This window comes from Megalobrama amblycephala, linkage group LG22, assembly GCF_018812025.1.
Source record: "Megalobrama amblycephala isolate DHTTF-2021 linkage group LG22, ASM1881202v1, whole genome shotgun sequence".
Taxonomy (NCBI): domain Eukaryota; kingdom Metazoa; phylum Chordata; class Actinopteri; order Cypriniformes; family Xenocyprididae; genus Megalobrama; species Megalobrama amblycephala.
Genome location: NC_063065.1, coordinates 19557816 through 19577383, shown reverse-complemented (window position 1 = coordinate 19577383; position 19568 = coordinate 19557816). Strand labels below are relative to the sequence as shown.

Here is a 19568-nt window from a genome sequence, read left to right as displayed (position 1 = left end):
CACAACGGCGCTTCTGGACCATGTTCACATATGGCTTCCTTTTTGCATGATAGAGCTTTAGTTGGCATCTGCAGATGGCACGGCAGCTTGTGTTTACCGACAGTGGTTTCTGGTAGTATTCCTGGGCCCATTTAGTAATGCCATTGACACAATCATGAGTGATGCAGTGTCGTCTGAGGACCCAAAGACCATGGGCATCCAATAAAGGTCTTCAGCCTTGTCCCTTACGCACAGAGATTTCTTCAGTTTCTCCGAATCTTTTGATGATGTTATGCACTGTAGATGATGTTGAGGATCTGATGTTGAGGAACATTTTTTTTTAAAGTATTCCACAATCTTTTTACGCACTCTTTCACAGTTCTGCCCATCTTTACTTCTGAGAGACTCTGCCTCTCTAAGACATCCCTTTTATAGCTAATCATGTTACAGACCTGATATCAATTAACTTAATTAGTTGCTAGATGTTCTCCCAGCTAAATCTTTTCAAAAATGTCAGCCATTTGTTGCCCCGTGCCAACTTTTTTGAGACCTGTAGCAGGCATCAAATTTGATATGAGCTCATTTTGTGCATAAAAGTGTAAAATTTCTCAGTTTAAACATTTGTTATGTTATCTATGTTCTATTGTGAATAAAACATTGGCTCATGTGATTTGAAAGTCTTTTAGTTTTCATTTTATTCAAATTTAAAAAAAACGTCCCAACTTTTCCGGAATTCAGGTTGTGTATATATATATATATATATATATATATTCGGAAAGAAATTAATACTTTCATTCAGTAAGGATACATTAAATTGATCAATAGTGACAGTAAAGACATTTATAATGTTACAAAAGATTTCTATTTGAAATAAATGCTGTTCTTTTGAACTTTTGAAGAATTTTGAAAAAAAAAAAAAAAAATCAGCATATAAGACTGATTTCTGAAGGATCGTGTGACATTGAAGACTGGAGCAATGGCTGCTGAAAATTCATTAATTAATGACATTTTCAAAACATATTAAAATAGAAAAAAGTTACTCCAAATTGTTATAATATTTCACAATATAACTGTTTTACTGTATTTTTGATCAAGTGTATATATTAAAGGGTCATTTTTGAGTACTAAAATGCCACAGTATAACCTTTTCTGCACAATAATTTCTCAGTTATGCTACAACACACACACATACTCAAGGTTAATGATGTGTCAGCACATTCCTTCCTTTTCCATTTAGACTCTTTCTCTCCTTTTTCTGATACAGTTCAAACCGCCAAGGTTAGCAGAAATAGTAGGAAAACAGCCCATTTTCCAGTCAGACCATGAAATTGCTGATGATTACATTATACTTCTTGAATGAAGCTGACACAGACAGTGTCAGTATTATTAAAATAGCTAGTATCATTCTGTTTCTATCAGTGTGTGTCTATGGACCTGTTTACACCTGGTCACTTCATGCGTTTTCTCTGATCGGATAGCTGTCCGATCTTGAAAAGACCTGGTGTAAATGCCCTCCGAAACTCAAGACGGATTTAAATTTGATCACTCAGGCCACTTCAGGAGGTGGTTTGGGATGCATTCCGGACTAAACTGGACAAGTGTAAACGCATCTGGTTGTTGGAACCACATATGTAAATTTTACTCCTCCCAAAATATAAAAAAATAAACGTGTGAGAGTGTGTTATAGGCTATATGGCATGTTATAGATATGACAGCGCTACTGCAACACGCATTGCCGCTGAATATCTGTTCAACGCAAACTGCCACAAATGAAACTGAAAGCTCAACACACAATCATCTTCATTAAAAGTAATGACACTAAAGTTATCTTAGCAGTGCTGATGCCACTCTCTCTCTCCCCTATTGTGGTGATGATAAATAAAATGCAGCTCAAATATGTTGCTTTCGTTGACATGAACTTCTTTACATTTGAATGTAGTGTGGGAATTAAAGATCGGATTTATATTTGTTTTGCAGAGACACATTTATGTGGCCAAGTGTAAATGGAACTGTTTTAAAAAATCAGATAGCTATCCCATTTGTAAAAACACATGATGTGACTAGACCCTATTTGTCAATGTCAGTTCAAATGTTTTTGAAAAGGGGAGTGTCTGAGTGTGGTTACTTTTGCCCTTTGATTGACACATGAGGACAATGGAAGTTTAATCCTCCAGACAGGGATGTAATGTCTAGAGACAGTTCAGGGTTATGGGGGTTAAGATCATCAAGAGGGGTCAAGATGCAATCAGTTAGTTACTATATTATAGTCCTTATGTCTGGGGCCACAGTTTTTAAGCATTTTTTTTTCTCAATCGCTGTGAAATGTATTAAATGAATAGAGAGTACTACAGTCTTTGTTGGCAGCTGATGCATTACATATTTTTCATGGTTTTATGCATCTAACTTGGAGCATTAATGTATTTTCACATTTTATTTATACACACAATATGTGATCATAAATTATATGGTTTTCATTTGTGAATAAGAATGTACTGCACTACAAAAAACAACAAATCAATTTTCTTATCAGCAGTTTTGTCTTGTTTCCAGTAAAAATATCACTTGCACTGTATGTTAAGGTGACATTGTTACAGTGTAATTATACAAATAAGTACTGAGTATTATTAATTAACTACATGTACTTAAAGGGTTAAGATTACTTGAGAAGCAAAACTGAATGTAGGCTAATATTTAAATTCCATAAGTTGTTTATACATAAAACAAGAAAAAAATTCAAGTGAGATAAGTAAAATCTAATTTAATAATTAAAATTTAAAATATGTACTCTAATAAAATGTATCTTAATAATTTCTCTGGTAAATGTATATTATTTAGATATTTTTACTGGAAAATAAGTAAAAAAATACTGATTAATATACATATATATTTTGTGTGTGTGTGTGTGTGTGTGTGTGTGTGTGTTTACTACATACAATCCAGCTATAGTTCATATTCTTGTTCTAAAAAGGATAAATTTGAACAACTTTTGCACCATCACTGACAGACTCACTGACACCCCAGCTAAAAATTCCTCTGTGTTATATGAAAGATGAACCTGCAGAGTCAGCAAACATGCCCAAACCCATCTGTGTGTGTGATATTTTCCTGCCAAGGTGCTGATGTGTTGGATCGCTTAGATGTTTATCAACACACACACACACAGACACACCTCCTTGCGGAACATCTGTGTACCACCTTTGCGTGCGGACGAGACCTCAAGCATCGGCGTGGTGAAAGCCTGTCACAAGACTTTGTGAGCGGAAAAAACAGAGCCGCCATCTGGTTCTGTTTGGCCCAAACAGACTGTAACCTCACCCCTCATATGTTCCTGTGCTGCCCTTTCCCCTCAGAAAAGAGAGAGAGAAGAACCGGCATAAAAGGAAAAGAGGAAAATGGCCTTTATACCTTTCACCAGACCAAAACAAGAACAGATGGACTTTTCCAGATGCTCTTGATTCAACAGGATTTAGATACAGTATCTGCAGGCCTGCTGTGTGTGCAGGCGATAGCAAACTCTAGGCCTGTTATTGCATAACTGATAAGATTATGTGTCTGATTTAGGAAAGAAAATATTTGGATTGTTAAATGAGGTGGTTTTGCTGGTAGTTGATCGGATTGCTCTACATACACTTGGTCTTTTCGTGATGGTGGGATAGCTGCGTAAATGTGAACTTTTAGTACTTTTTAAAGATTCAATTTTCCCATATTTTGCTTAAGATTGAAGTGACTGGAGGTCATTCATTTTTAAGTGGCAGTTGGTGTTTGAGGTGGTAGAGTAAATTTAATTTTATGCAAATGTCATGATATAGTGACAGCCAATGGGAGTGCAGATAGATAGTAGATCCGCCTTCTGATGCAGTTGGATACTACAGTTGTGTAGAAACTACGAGCAACTAGTGGGACAAAACCTTCATACCTCTAGTGATTTAATCACTGTTAGTATGAGCACATCTATAGTATAGTATAAACACACCATGATTGGATATTTCAGGGGTCATGTCAGCACTGAGGTCAGTTCAACTTGTTCTTTCTAGTAGACTAAACCAGCACTGGGAATCGAATGTGTTTAAGTGTGTATACTGCATGGATGTGTGTGTTATTATGTGTGTCCAATGTAGGGTTGTATAAGAAAAAAGAGCTTTTTGTTTTTGCTCCCCCAGAACATCTCACACACAGGAGTTAATGAAGACTTTTATGTTCTTCTTGTTTCTTATATACTATCATTCAAAAGTATGGGGTCAATGAGATTTTTTAAAATAAATAAATACTTTTATTCAGCAAGGATGCATTAAATTGACCAAAAGTGACAGTAAAAACATTTATAATATTACAAAATACTTATATTTCAAATAAATGCTGTTCTTTTGAACTTCACGGTATCACTGTTTCCACAAAAATACTAAGCAATATGATATCAATATGATAACTTAGCACATTAGAATGATTTCTGAAGGATCATGTGATGCTAAAGACTGGAGTAATGATGCTGAAAACAATTAGAAATTAGAAAACAATTATTTTATTTATTAAATTGTAATAATTATATATTGTAATAATATTATTATTATTCTCTTGAAATAAAAGAGTTCAATGAACTACGTAACTACTTTTTTTCAGCACAAATCTCCAGTCCATCCAGAATTTTTTTTTTAAACTAAACAGAAAATGGGCCATTTAGACATCATTACAGTGTTAACGACACAGCCGTGAGCGTATTAACATATGACTGCCCATATTTACATATAAACAACTTTTAAGTGTCCAGCAACTTGGCATTGTTACTCATTTCACATATAAAAGGTTAGCCAATCGCAACACATAATTTCCATATAGAAGGTATTTAAATAGTTAGTTCACCCAAAAATGAAAATTCTGTAATTACTCACCCTCATGTCGTTCCAAACCCGAAAAACTTTTGTTCATCTTCAGAACACAAATGAATATCTTTTTAATGAAATATGAGAACTTTCTCTCCCTCCACTGACAGTCTATGCAACTACCACTTTCAAGCCCCAGAAAGGTAGCAAAAACATCATAAAAGTAATCCATGCGACTCCAGTGGTTCAACCTCAATTTTATGACGCAAATTTACCACTTTATTTCCAAAATATTAATCTCCAATGTGCGTTCACATCATCTGCTCTCGCTTCAACACAGCATGCATGTGTCATGGTGCTCTCGTGAACGTGTTTTGGAGATTAATATTTTGCATATAAAGTGGTAAATTATTTCTATTGAGATGTTTTGTGCAAGCAAAGCACTCACAGTTGCATAGACTGTCAATGGAGGGACAGAAAGCGCATTAAAAAGATCTTCATTTGTGTTCCGAAGACAAACGAATGTCTTACAGGTTTGCAACGACATTAGGGTGAGTAATAAATGACTTTGATTTTCATTGTTGGGTGAACTAACCTTTAAAGGTTATAGTAGATTATTAAAGGTACAGTAGCAAAAACAGTCTGTTTAATTCTAAGGACCAAAGAGAGGGTGGAAGTGGACATGTAGAACTAAGATTAGGATTGATGTTGCTGCAAGAAACCTTAACTAACATTATAAGTGAACCTTAGGAAAGAAACTTCAAGGAAATGTAAAATACACACCTGGTTTTGTTTTTGAGTGTGTTGTGGCAAAAGATCATGGATTCCAATGCATCTTGTGTGTGTGAGTGTGTTTTGTCCATAATGAGTATAGCTGATGTCACATTACTCTTTCAGCGGGGGGAATCCCAGCATAACTGAAGTATCATGCTCACAAAAAGGGTATAACAACTGGCAGAGCCAGTTGTGGTATCCGTTGCGGTTATCACTTTTTTATTGCTTTTCTTTTTTGTCTCTCATGACAAGCCTTATTGGCTTGACTATAAAGACTTTGCAATATTGCCAAAGCAGTATTCAAGTACATACATAGTAGAGGCACTGTACTCCTTATCTCTGTATCTTTATCAATCATGTCAACTCACACAAACCTTCTTTTCATTCTTACAGCTGCAGATATGAATGTTACTCGCTATTTTGTTAGCCACAATTTCCACATTGATAACCATAAAGTGAATAAAGATAAGTGGGTTAGCATAACTATATCATTCACACGTGCATTTGTAGATACTGAAACCTGTTTGACCAAACCACTTCCGGAGCAGTAGTTTATGCAGTGCTGTGTTTGTTACAATATCTTGCTGTATTCAGGAGAGGCGACATTCTTATCATAATGTCTGCTGGGTGGAATACACACACACACACACACACACACACACACACACACACACACACACACACACACACACACACACACACACACACACACACACACACACACACACACACACACACACACACACACACACACACACACACACAATGCTTTACAGACCTTCTAACAAACATGTGTTAGCTGTGTAATGCAAGGGATAGTTTGTGTATCTTTGTTCTTTGTATGTTTGGGTGAGTTTTCACGTGTTTAGTTCAGTTTCCTGTGTTTCAGTTAGTTACTATGGTTTCTCATTGTTTGATTATCATTTGCTCCTGTTGTCCATTTTGTTGATTAGTTTGGACTGTGTATTTAAAGGCACAATATGTAAGATTTTTTGATTAAAATATCCAAAAACCACTAGAACAGTGTTATATTTTGTTGACTTGTGTAATTACATTATCCCAGATATTTCCAACAATGTTTAAATCCAGAGAAATCAGCAATTTTAAACAGGACATGGACCGTGTCATTGCATCGCCTGTCAATGACGTCATATGCGTGCTTCCTTCGATTTCCAGTTTTACTAATATCGATCTAGATTACTGCAAAATGAAATAAGTCTGTTATACCAGCAATCGAGCAAACACACAGAGTAATGTTATAACTTTCAACACACTTAAATGTATTAATGATTGTTTTAACCATGTAAAACAATGCTGCATTACCCCACATTAAGCTTAATTAAATAATTTAAAAGCATAAAAAAAACATAATAAAACAGAGCTGAACTCGAGATCGGTGTGCATCGCAGATGCCTATCATTAGCATTCTCTCTAGCGGCCTCATCCCGCTCCCACGGCTCTAGACCCATCCTGCTTCATACCACCGTAACGTTAGTAAAACTTTAATACGTTAGCTCATCCTTGAACATGATTTCTGCCCAAGTCTGTCGGATTCCTTTCCATCGACTGTGGAGCTGAAGACGGCAGCGCCTATGATTCCCACGCTTATTCATCAAGCTACGCCTTTGTTTTGAATAAGTGACCTCTAGTGGTGAAAATTACATATTGTGCCTTTAAGCTCCATGTTTGTTTCAGTTCAGTTCTCGTGTTTTACGTTAAGTTTATAGCGGTTTTTCTGTTTTCTTCTGAGTATTTTGAGTTCTGTTTAATAAATCTTGATACTGCTGCAAATCGATACTTTTATTACCTTTATTGCAACCGTTTGCGGTGACATGCAACTGCTATTGAGGTCAATAGGAATGTTAATGGCATGTTGTGGGCAATAGTAGCTCTAAAAACATGCACAGATACATATTTCTAAAATTAACTGGCATCATCCTATCACCTCCGGTATACTATTTTTAACATACTAAGATTACTTTTTCTAGGGCTGACCGATATATCGCATGTGATTGTCACGCGCATTTTGTCAGTAAAGCCGGTTCCCTGATTACCGCTAAATCGCCATCACCTGCTCTCAAATGGAGCGGCATTTAATAGACAGAGCCGTAGATCACTGACAAGCCACGCAATATCGCGCTCATATCGCAGATGAATCGCCTTCAATAATGAACGCGATATTGCGTGGCTTTTTAGTGATCTGCGGCTCTGTCTATTAAATGCCGCTCCATTTGAAAGCAGGTGATGGCGATTTAGCGGTAATCAGGGAACCGGCTTTACTGACGAAATGCGCGTGACAATCGCATGCGATATATCGGTCAGCCCTAATTTTTTCATACTATTTTATCGTAGCATTTTTAAAGTAATATTTTTTTGTACTCTTTTAGCGTACTATGATTTTTTTTATCATACTATTTTATTGTATTTTTTTTAAATTATGATTTTTCAATCGTACTATTTTATTGTACAATTTTTAACATACTATGAATATTTTATCATTTTTTATTATAAATTTAGTGTGATTATTTTATTGTACTATTTTAAACAATATGATTATTCAGTCTTTTTGTTTTATTTTACTCTTTTTATCGTACTATGCTTATTTTATCATACTATTTTATTGTAGTATTTTTAGCATACTTTGATTATTTTATTGTACTATTTTAACATACTATATATACTATAATATACTATAAATTTAACATTCTATAACTACTGTTTTAACCAATTATTATGAACAATCATATTTTCTAAGTGATAATTATAATTTATTTTTTTAATATAATTTTTTTTTTTTTTGCTATTATTCTAAACAGTTTAACTAAAATGAATAGTATTGACCAGTATTTAAGCTACATTATTGTGTTGATTTGGTATTTCTTGTTTTTGATATTTTATGTGTAACTTTGCTTTTTGAACTCATGATGAACCTTTAAGCTAATTATAGAAGAGGTCTGAGAATAGGATCTAACCTGTGGTGACTCACACACACACAAACACACCCTTGAGCCTGTATTGTCATCAGTCAGTTGACAGTTCCTGTCTTGTGCGTGCCCACTGAATATCATTGTGTTGGTGGTTGTGGATCTAATTTCCCGCCTCCTTTCCTCAAAAGAACTCCAGGACACTTTGCTGTGGTCTGGAAAGTTCTGATATGATCCTGTTTCATCTGGTGAAGTTCAAACTCTCTCTTTTGCTACCTTATATCAAAGAGATGAATAAACATCTAAATTACAAGAAACCGCAGGTGTGTGGGTGTTTCAGTGTCAAGAGATCTGCTCTTTCATACATTCAGTGACTTTTAATAATGCATCAGGCAATTTAAATATCAAAAGAGCTTTGTATCAGATGTCATGACTCATAAAATTTGACTGAAACTGATTCCTTCTACCTGACTTTAAAGGAATAGTTCACTCAAAAATTAATATTCTGTCATTCTTTTTGAATGTCTTGTAAACAAATGTGTTTGTATTCAGAGACACTCCTGAAACCCAATTGGGCTATGTTTGGGATAGTTTTGAGAAGCAATTGGGCGGGTTTTGAAGGTTATAAAATGTTTACAGCAAAGGTGCTCATGAGCTGCTGGGTTTGTGGGCATTTTCAAACACGAACATCATTCCTCTCTGCTAAATTCCACATTTTCTGTTCTATTATGCATGTGTTCCTCATCAATGTTTTTGCCTTCATATTCTGTATCTCTTTCTCTCTGTTCTAATAGTTATTTCAGGGGATGTTGTCCGCTCTGCACTCTGAGATAGACATTCAAAGATATCTGATGAAAATCCAGAACGTTGGTTCACGCAGAGTCAGTACTAGCACGAATGAGAGAGTGTGATGCATGTGTGTTTAACAAAACCACAAAATCACCTAACATGGAAAAACATATTCATTTGAAACTAATTAACTGACTTGATACAGGCAGGTCCAAACTGCCTTTGTGTTTTGATATATAAATTCTGCATACATTTTTGAATCTAGTTTTTGGTGTATGTAGACATTCTGATGTGTGTCTTGCTGCATGGCTGATTGCAGTGGTCACAGTTGACCGGTGACTGTCGCTTTAAATGAAATGTGCAGTGTGTGTTACAGAAAAGGTTAATGTATTCAGTAGGGCTGCCCTCGACTATAGATTTTTCTAGTCGACTAGTAGTCAGTCATTTAAGCGATTAGTCGACTAATCACACATAAGCCATATAAATCATAATAATGAGCCTTTATTTGCCTATATATAATACATAGCCTAAACAGCGCTCGAGCACACCCACAAAGCTTACAGCAGCGCACCGGCAAAAGTAATTTATTGATAATGTTTTCTGTGTTTTCGGCTGCAGAGATTAAGTCAACGATGCTGACTCATCATCTTCGCAGTAGTGGAGCCTATATGCATGTTTCATACATATTACATAATCTGAGAATATTTGTTTTCTTCTTGAATTTGTTGAAAATCGTTTGACATTTCAAGCGTTCTATAGATATATTTCTCATGTCTGTGAATGTGAGGGAAGTATATGTGGTTATGAGGTTTATTTATTTATTTCTTGACACACTCAAGTTCATAGAGACCGAGATGGCAGAAAGCGCATTCTGTTTGTTTTCTTTATTCTACAAAGGGACAATATTTTCTTGTTATTGTGAGTTTACACACACAAAAAAAGACCCTTTCAGTTTCAAATGATGTATTACTCTTATCTGTATGACCAAAAATGATGGGGTATTTTAATTTTTTTCTGCTGCTATCAGGAAAAAATGCCATTGATCGCGCCGATGCCTCAATTTCTTGCAATAAGCACACTATACTTCAGCTTCCACAATCCACACAAACACTTGGATATGTGCCTAATAATAGCATACATTTATAAAAGGTTAATGTTAGAGCGAAAAGCCATGTAAAGTTGCTACTACTTACATGTTTCAAATGATAAGCCATATTTGATGGCGATGGGTGATAGGTGAACATTTGGACATAGGCCTATAATTACCACAATGATCCGCCGTTAACGATTGGTCCCGCATATGGACTGCTTGACTTCACCACATTTTTTTTTTTCTGCGACTAACTGACTAATAAAATTTTTGGTTGACTAAGCCTCTTCTTGTCGATTAACGATCAGTGAACTATTAGCCATAATATTCAGACAAATTATGCTTTGTTCACAATGAGTGGTTCAAGTTTTATGCATGTAGTGTTGACAACCCTACTGGAAATCCAGCTAAAACCAGCTTCTGATAGTTTTACAAGGTTCTATCCTGCCCATATATAGTCTAGATGGTCATAAGCTGGTCTAGATGGGCTATAAGTAGATCATCTTATTAAACTGGTTAATGCTGAAAGACCACTTTGAAACAAATACTGCAAACCAGTTACCATGTCCCCAAAAACAGCCTGACCATCTTAAGCTGGTATGATCGTTTTTTTCCAGCAGAGAAAACAAAAATGGTTTATTATGCTGGTTTGTGCTAGTAGAACCAGCTACTACAAACCAGCTACAATGTCCTAAAACAACCTGGCCATCTTAAGCTGGTATAATCTGTTTTTTTTTCCAGTAGAGAAGCCAAAAATGCCATGGTTTTCTGAATTTGCACTGATGATGTGTCATCAAATTCAAAATATTACTTAAAACTTTTTTTTTCTTCCTCCTACAGAACCGGAGCTCTAAGCAGAGTGTGGTGTGTTCGAGTCCAGTTCCTGTGTTTGTGGATCAAGTGGAGCACGACTCGCTCGTCTCTCTAGATGCTCTGGAGGTCATGTCTGAGTGTGACATGCCCATCGCCTTCACCCGAGGCTCCCGGTCTCGAGCCAGTCTTCCTGTGGTCCGCTCTACTAACCAGACCAAGGATCGCTCACTAGGTATACACACTCATACACAAATACTAAATTATATACAAATGCACTTTTTCTAAATATAGCTATTAGAGTTATCAATAATACAAGTACAAATCGGTACTGAAATTTTAAAAATGTGACGATTTGAGCGCTGTTGATCGGATTTGTGAACACCTCTGATTGGCCATTGTGTTCTCGCACTCATCGGATGTCTGTGAAGTCAGTACTTTTGACAACTCTAAAGGCCAGAACACACCAAGCCGACGCCGATGAACTAGTGGCGGCGAAAGCAGACTGCAGGGTTGGCTCATGTTGGCAGCGTTTGTGTCCAAAGTTGGCCTGACACACCAAACCGACGCTAAACAGCCGATGGCCAAGTAGCACGCCCGTTCTGCGCCTGCGTGAAATGAAATGCCTTTCCGCACCAGCAGGTGGCAGTATCTGAACAGCCAATCAGAATGATCCGATGGCCCGACGGACCGCCGAGCTCCGACGGCGATTCAACATTTCGAATCGGCTGAAAAAAAGCCAACGAGGACCAACTTCAGCCAACGGTGTGGAACACACTGAGAAAACTTAGTCGGCCGATGAAGAAAAACTGCCTGACGGCCAACCGTCGGCTTGGTGTGTTCCTGTCTTAATAGCTATGGCTAAACGATTAATTGAAATAAAACTGAAATCGCTGTATGGTTTGGTATGATTATTAAATTGCAATTGCTGCATGTTTCTGAGTGAAGCGCGGCACTGTGTTATTTTACGTGAGCAGCTCGTTATCTCATTATTAGCTCATTATCGATTCTGGAAATGCTCTAAGTTTGGGTCGCTTTAACATGCATTTGGGAATGCAAAATGCAACAACTATCTTCCCAAATTTGTAATGAGAAGCACATATCAACAAAAAGAAGCTTTAAAGGGAAAGTTCACCCAAAAATAAAAATTCTGTCATTATTTACTCACCCTCAGGTTGTTCCAAACTTGTATTAATTTCTTTCTTCTGCAAGAAGACATTTTGAAGAAAATGGGTAACCAAACAGTTGATGGACCCTTATTGACTTCCATAGTATGGGAAAGAAAATACAATACTATGGAAGTCAGTGGGGTCCATCAACTGATTGGTTACCAACATTCTTCAAAAATCAAATCAGCCCTACTACTAGCCAGACATAGAAACTCACAGAAACACATTTGCAATCACATAGCACCGGAATCATGACTTTGACGTTTATATATATATTTATTTCACATTTAATTCAAACTTCAGTTATAATAAGGAAAAGCAAATAAACTAACTCACAAAGGTTGAGGAGCGTGCCGAAATTTGAATGATGGGTGTTCGATTTCTGAGGTAATCTGCTGAGCTTTCTGTGGAATTCAGCAGTATGAATGAGCGATCACACTGCTGCCTTTCTTATTTTCCGTCTGCTGCAAAATGATTTAGTTGCAGAGTTTGAGTGTCTGTGGAAGTGTGTGTATACTTAGGTTTGTCTGTCTGTCTCTTGTATATAAGTTCAATGTCATAACAGCGAATTTGGCTCTGTCATTATCGGTTCATGTAATGGAAATAAACCAGGCTCCACAGCTGAAATTCATAGCCTGTACTTAACATCTCACAGGCATATATTACAGCGCAGACTCATGCTTGTGGACACACACAGAAACACACGGAAATAGGACTCTTTTGCCAACATACACACACACATATATTCACTAGCACACTCCGAATGCTCCCTACATCCAGATAGAATGACGGTCAAACACACACAGGCCTTGAAATGGGAGCCTTCTCTGGCTGCTGAACTCTGATTGGTTGGTTTAAACAAGGACCATCTGGAAAGAGAGTTATGGGGAGAAAAAGTGTGTTCACTCAAACTATGCCCTCAAAATTCCTCTGAGAAGATGTAGATGTAGACAGACCTGCAGGGAAAAACTAAATGTTGTTTAATCAAAAGGAACACAAAGGCGAGGAGACCTACATCTATTAGAGACCGGCTTGCTGTAAGTCACCATTCCTCTAGTTCAGCGGTTTTAAGTTTCAGTTGTTGAGAGATGTCTTCTTAGGTTTGGGTAAGACCTTCTTTAGAAGAATAGAGTACAGCAGTCTGGTACTGGAAGAACAAATCCCATTCATTAAAAATGTATTTTTAACAATATCTTACAAGCCTTGCTTAATATTTTGCAATAAACTTAAAATATGTTGTATTTTATTTAATTATATGTTGCCTTTTAGTCAGTAGTTTCATATTGTACCATTTTTATTTGTTTATTTGCAGTGTTTCATGGGATGTGTAGTTCACTACCTGGTAAAGGATGTTAAATATACATGTTTTTCTTGGATTTTCAAATAGTTTCGCTTTAAGTTATGTTGAGATTCATTTCAGAGCAGTTTGATTCATAACTGAATTTTTAAAAATCCTTATCAGATTTGTTTTGTTAACTGAATTGTTTTCAGTAATTGAAATACAAAAATAAATAAAAAATTAAATGTAAAAAAAGAGAAATGTTGGCTTGGAAACTAACTGAAATAAAATATGTTGAAGAACTAAAATGACTAAAACTTGAATAAAATTAAAACTAAATAGAAATATTTAAAAAACATAAAATAAAACATGACAAAAGCATAACACAATTACTAAAATTTTTAACTAAAAATAAAATATAATACAAAATATCAAATGCTATAATAGTATATAAACAATACTAATATAACAGTGATCCTTATGGAGAAAATTAATAGGGGAAATATTTTTTTCCAGTGCTGCTGAAAAGAGCGGTTAGTGATTGAAAGGATATCTTACATCTGTCTTCTCAGTGGACAACAAGACAGTTGGATGATATAAGAATACATTTGTAATCAGAATTAATCATCTTTTTCCACAATAAAAGTATGAATGGAGATGACTGAAACGTCTCATGTGGATAATATTAAAATTCAAACAATCAGAAGCTATTTCCTCTGAGGGTTTTCCAGTTTGGCTGAGGGTGCTTGTATGTGATTGTGAATAAAGCAATCCTTCAGATGTGGCTCGGCATTTAGCCAAAGGTGCTCTTCTGAATTATATGCTGTTGACGGTTTGATGCTTGATAATTAGTTATTAATGTCGGTCATTAGAGTGAAATGGTAGGGTAGAGTTTCAGAGACTGTTCCAAACCGAAGTAAGCTGTCTACTGTTTACATGAGCAGCTGAGTCATGTGCTTTAAACACAAAAATCTGCCATTAAGTGTTCTGCGAGCTGAAATTTATTTATTAAATTTGTTTAAAAAAAAAATCTTTCATGTAATCGTGTATACTTTGCAGCACAGAATGAAATAAGTGTTTAAAATAGGGGTTGGAATCGATCTGTCTTTTTAACACACAACAAACACTTTCACACGCACACACAGTTGTCTCACCTAGAAAGCGAACATGGAACTACGCATTTCACTTATCTGCATTCATATGGTCCCTTGTGAACAGATGTAGACAAACATTGAACTCCCTTCATCCGTCCCAGAACACTCTACCACACCCTACTGCTCTCTCTCTTGCCCACTTGCTCTTCCCAACAAGTTTTCCCACCAGATTTTACACACCCACACATAGAACTGAGAGGATCCCTCATAGAGTGCCATGAAGGAAGAGATAAATGATTTATCGATGTAGAAATGCATGATATATCAGATATCAGATATGATGCAAAATGATAATAGTTAATAACACTGCTAAAGGTCATTTTTTAGCATTTTTTATAATGTACATGGTAGCACTTTATTTTACAGTCCTGTTTCGCATGAATATACTAACTAACTAATGACACTAACTGGATAATAACAAGGTACTAACCCTGAACCTACTCCTAAACCTTAACTTAAAGAGTTAGTTCACCCAAAAATGTTTGTTCCAAACCCGTAAGACCTTCATTCATCTTCGGAACACAAATTAAGATATTTTTGATGAAATCCTTATATCTGAAGCACACACAGGCAGCAACATCATTGCACCTCCAGAGGTCCAGAAAGGTAGTAAAAACATGGTTAAAATAGTCCACGTGACTACAGTGGTCCAACCTTAATGTTATGAAGTGACAAATACTTTTTGTGCGCAAAAACAAAACAAAAATAACGACTTTATTCAACAATTTGAACCGTCGTCATACGTAGTGAACTCAGTGCAGGCTTCCTTGTTTACGTCCGAACACTGACTCATTATTGGCCGGCTCCTGCCACTGTAAAAAAGAAAAAGTTAGTTCAACTCGAATTTTCAAGGCAACCAACTGCACAGAATTTTTGAGTTGAAGATATCAACTTAATTTTTTAAGTTTTGAAGAACTACAATTATTAAGTTGCGTCAGCTACGTTTTTCAAGTTCTGACAACTAAGTTTTTTAAATTCAAGTTACTGGAACTTTCAAGTCTGTAAAAGCTTACTATTTTGAGTTCAGATTACCATCGACTGTAATAACTTACTATTTTGAGTTTAAATTACCCCCCCACATTAAATCATCCACTGACAGTAAACCAGTTAATTTATGCATGTTTATTTGAACGACTTTGGCACAAACAGCTTTACAATTCCACAATGTAAACAAGTAATCTTATACCCAAAGCAAATACATCAGGTTTCAGTACTATAATATGGGCAGTTTTATTTTTTACTTTCCGACTCTTGTATAGTGCCTAAGAACAGAAATGTGTAAATCCCCAGCTGAACTTTCTGAACTTTGAAATTAGGAATGTTTCTCTTCGACAAAGACGTCAGGGAAAGTTACCGCCGGCATCGTGACAAGATGGCGGACGCAAACTTTCAAACTTTCGCAGGGAGCTCCTGGGAAAATCCTTGGAAACCCCGTCGCAGCCAGTTGCCATGACAAATTTCAAATGAGCATGCGCAGATAAGTTGAACTCACTCTAACTGGGTGTCAACTACAACTTCAAAATAAAATCAACTCAATTTATAAAATAAGATTAACTTTTCCTCAGAAACGTCTGAAAGTGAGTTCAAGTGGCTTACAACAGATAGTTCAAGTTCCAACTAGCAATTTTATTGTCAGTGAATGCAAAAATCTTAGTAAGGTGAACAATTTTGAGTTGTCGTTTTTACAGTGTGTGTCAGCATCACATGCATGCATCGTGCTGATCACGTATTCAGTTTCGGCCAATACTGAGCCACCGTTCGGATGTAAACAAGGAAGCCTGCACTGAGTTCACTACATATGACAAGGGTTTAAATTGTTGAATAAAGTTCTGTTTGTTTTGTTTTTGCACACAAAAGTATTTTCGTCACTTCATAACATTAAGGTTGAACCACTGTAGACAAGTTGACTATTTTAACTTTGTAACTACCTTTCTGGATGTCAAAAGGTGCAATGACATTGCTGCCTATGTGGGGATCAGATACACTTGGATTTCATCAAAAATATCTTAGTTTGTGTTCTGAAGATGAATGAGGGTCTTACAGGTGTGGAACGACATGAGGGTGAGTACTTAATGACAGAAATTTCATTTTTGGCTGAACTAACCCTTTAACCCATATAGTTACCTTACTCAGTACTAAGTACACAGTAAGTACATTGAAAGTGTACGTACTGTAAAATAAATAGCAACCATGTACATTCTAATGCTCTGATGCCTAAACTTGTGACTTTAATTTTAAGTGTTGAATATTTTATATATTTAGACAAAATAGTATATAATTTTAAAGGTAGTTTCATACTTCTCTCACTCTTTCTTCATGTTTCCTCTTTCTGTTTTTCAGGGGTGTTGTATCTGCAGTATGGAGACGACACAAAGCAGATCCGCATGCCTAATGAGATAACGAGTGTAGATACAGTCAGAGCTCTGTTCGTTAGTGCCTTCCCTCATCAGCTCAACATGAAGATGCTGGAGTCGCCCAGCACCGCCATCTACGTGAAAGATGAGACCAGGAACGTGTACTATGAACTCACTGATGTCAGGTGAGTGTGTGTGCATCAAATTCAGCCTCCTTAAAGGAATAGTTCACCCAAAAATGAAAATGATCACATGATTTACTCACCCTTAAACCATCCTATGTGTATATGACTTTCTTCTTTCAGCCAATCAATCAGAGTTATATTAAATAATATCCTGGCTTTTTCCAGCTTTTTAATGCAATTGAATAGTGCCCGAGGTATTGAAGCTCCAAAAAGCACATCCATCCATCATAAAAGTAATCCATACGACTCCAGTGGGTTAATAAATGCCTTCTGAAGCAAAGCAATGGGTTTTTGTAAAAAAAAAAAATTCTATATTTAAAAGTGCCCTAGATTCAAAAATTGAATTTATGTTGGCATAGTTGAATAACAAGAGTTCAGTACATGGAAATGACATACAGTGAGTCTCAAACTCCATTGTTTCCTCCTTCTTATATAAATCTCAATTGTTTAAACGACCTCCAAAGAACAGGCGAATCTCAACATAACACCGACTGTTACGTAACAGTTGGGGTGTACACCCCCAATATTGCATATGCCAGCCCAGAACGTCTGGATCTGTGCACGGCTGAATCATCAGACTAGGTAAGCAAGCAAGGACAATAGCGAAAAATGGCAGATGGAGCAATAATAACTGACATGATCATTGATAACATGATATTTTTAGTGATATTTGTAAATTGTTTTTCTAAATGTTTCGTTAGCATGTTGCTAATGTACTGTTAAATGTGGTTAAAGTTACCATCGTTTATTACTGTATTCACGGAGACAAGAGAGCCGTCACAATTTTACTTTTTAAACACTTGCAGTCTATATAATTCATAAACACAACTTCATTCTTTATAAATCTCTCCAACAGTGTAGCATTAGCCCGTTAGCCACGGAGCACTATCAAACTCATTCAGAATCAAATGTAAACATCCAAATAAATACTATACTCACAGGAATCGATGTATGCATGATGAACACTTTGTAAAGATCCATTGTGAGGTTATATTAGCTGTGTGAACTTTGTATTTGCTGTTTAAGGCTGTCGAGAGCTTGCGGGGGCGGGGGAGCGGGAGATTTAAAGGTGCCGCACGCTTAATCGGTGCATATGTAATAATGGCTAAAAATAGGCAGTTAAAAAAATTAATTAAAAAAAATCTATGGGGTATTTTGAGCTGAAACTTCACAGACACATTCAGGGGACACCTTAGACTTATATTACATCTTTTGAAAAGGCACCTCTAGGGCTCCTTTAAATCTTTTATAAACTATAATCACTGGCTTCCGGCAATGGCCGTACGCACATTCACGAGAGAGTCGAGTTCTGACGGAAGGGTGACCTCTGACCCGACGTAGGACGTGTCTCCTCTTCTCTTATATCAAAATCCAGATGGAGCAATAATAACTGACATGATCATTGATAACATGATATTTTTAGTGATATTTGTAAATTGTTTTTCTAAATGTTTCGTTAGCATGTTGCTAATGTACTGTTAAATGTGGTTAAAGTTACCATCGTTTATTACTGTATTCACGGAGACAAGAGAGCCGTCACAATTTTACTTTTTAAACACTTGCAGTCTATATAATTCATAAACACAACTTCATTCTTTATAAATCTCTCCAACAGTGTAGCATTAGCCCGTTAGCCACGGAGCACTATCAAACTCATTCAGAATCAAATGTAAACATCCAAATAAATACTATACTCACAGGAATCGATGTATGCATGATGAACACTTTGTAAAGATCCATTGTGAGGTTATATTAGCTGTGTGAACTTTGTATTTGCTGTTTAAGGCTGTCGAGAGCTTGCGGGGGCGGGGGAGCGGGAGATTTAAAGGTGCCGCACGCTTAATCGGTGCATATGTAATAATGGCTAAAAATAGGCAGTTAAAAAAATTAATTAAAAAAAATCTATGGGGTATTTTGAGCTGAAACTTCACAGACACATTCAGGGGACACCTTAGACTTATATTACATCTTTTGAAAAGGCACCTCTAGGGCTCCTTTAAATCTTTTATAAACTATAATCACTGGCTTCCGGCAACGGCCGTACGCACATTCACGAGAGAGTCGAGTTCTGACGGAAGGGTGACCTCTGACCCGACGTAGGACGTGTCTCCTCTTCTCTTATATCAAAATCCTCCAACATTTTTCTTTGAAACTTCTCATGGTAGACTTTTAATTTGTGACCAGCATTTTGTTTTGCTCTCTCCTTTGTGATTCCGCGTTCGTCAATTCTTACCTAAGCTTACA

The 19568-nt window shown here is 36.4% G+C and overlaps 1 protein-coding gene across 12 annotated transcripts in view; it reads left to right on the top strand.

Moving 5' to 3' along the window:
- si:ch211-285f17.1 (sickle tail protein homolog) overlaps positions 1 to 19568 on the top strand; it is a 174049-nt gene that overhangs the window by 116614 nt on the left and 37867 nt on the right. For 9 of the 12 annotated variants that reach the window (XM_048174758.1, XM_048174757.1, XM_048174756.1 and 6 more), the window contains exons 3-5: positions 9289 to 9375; positions 11214 to 11418; positions 17126 to 17324. In XM_048174758.1, the coding sequence (XP_048030715.1) occupies positions 9289 to 9375; positions 11214 to 11418; positions 17126 to 17324 (491 nt within the window). The remainder of the gene's footprint in view (positions 1 to 9288; positions 9376 to 11213; positions 11419 to 17125; positions 17325 to 19568) is intronic. The other 3 variants (XM_048174755.1, XM_048174762.1, XM_048174763.1) reach the window with 1 other exon arrangement.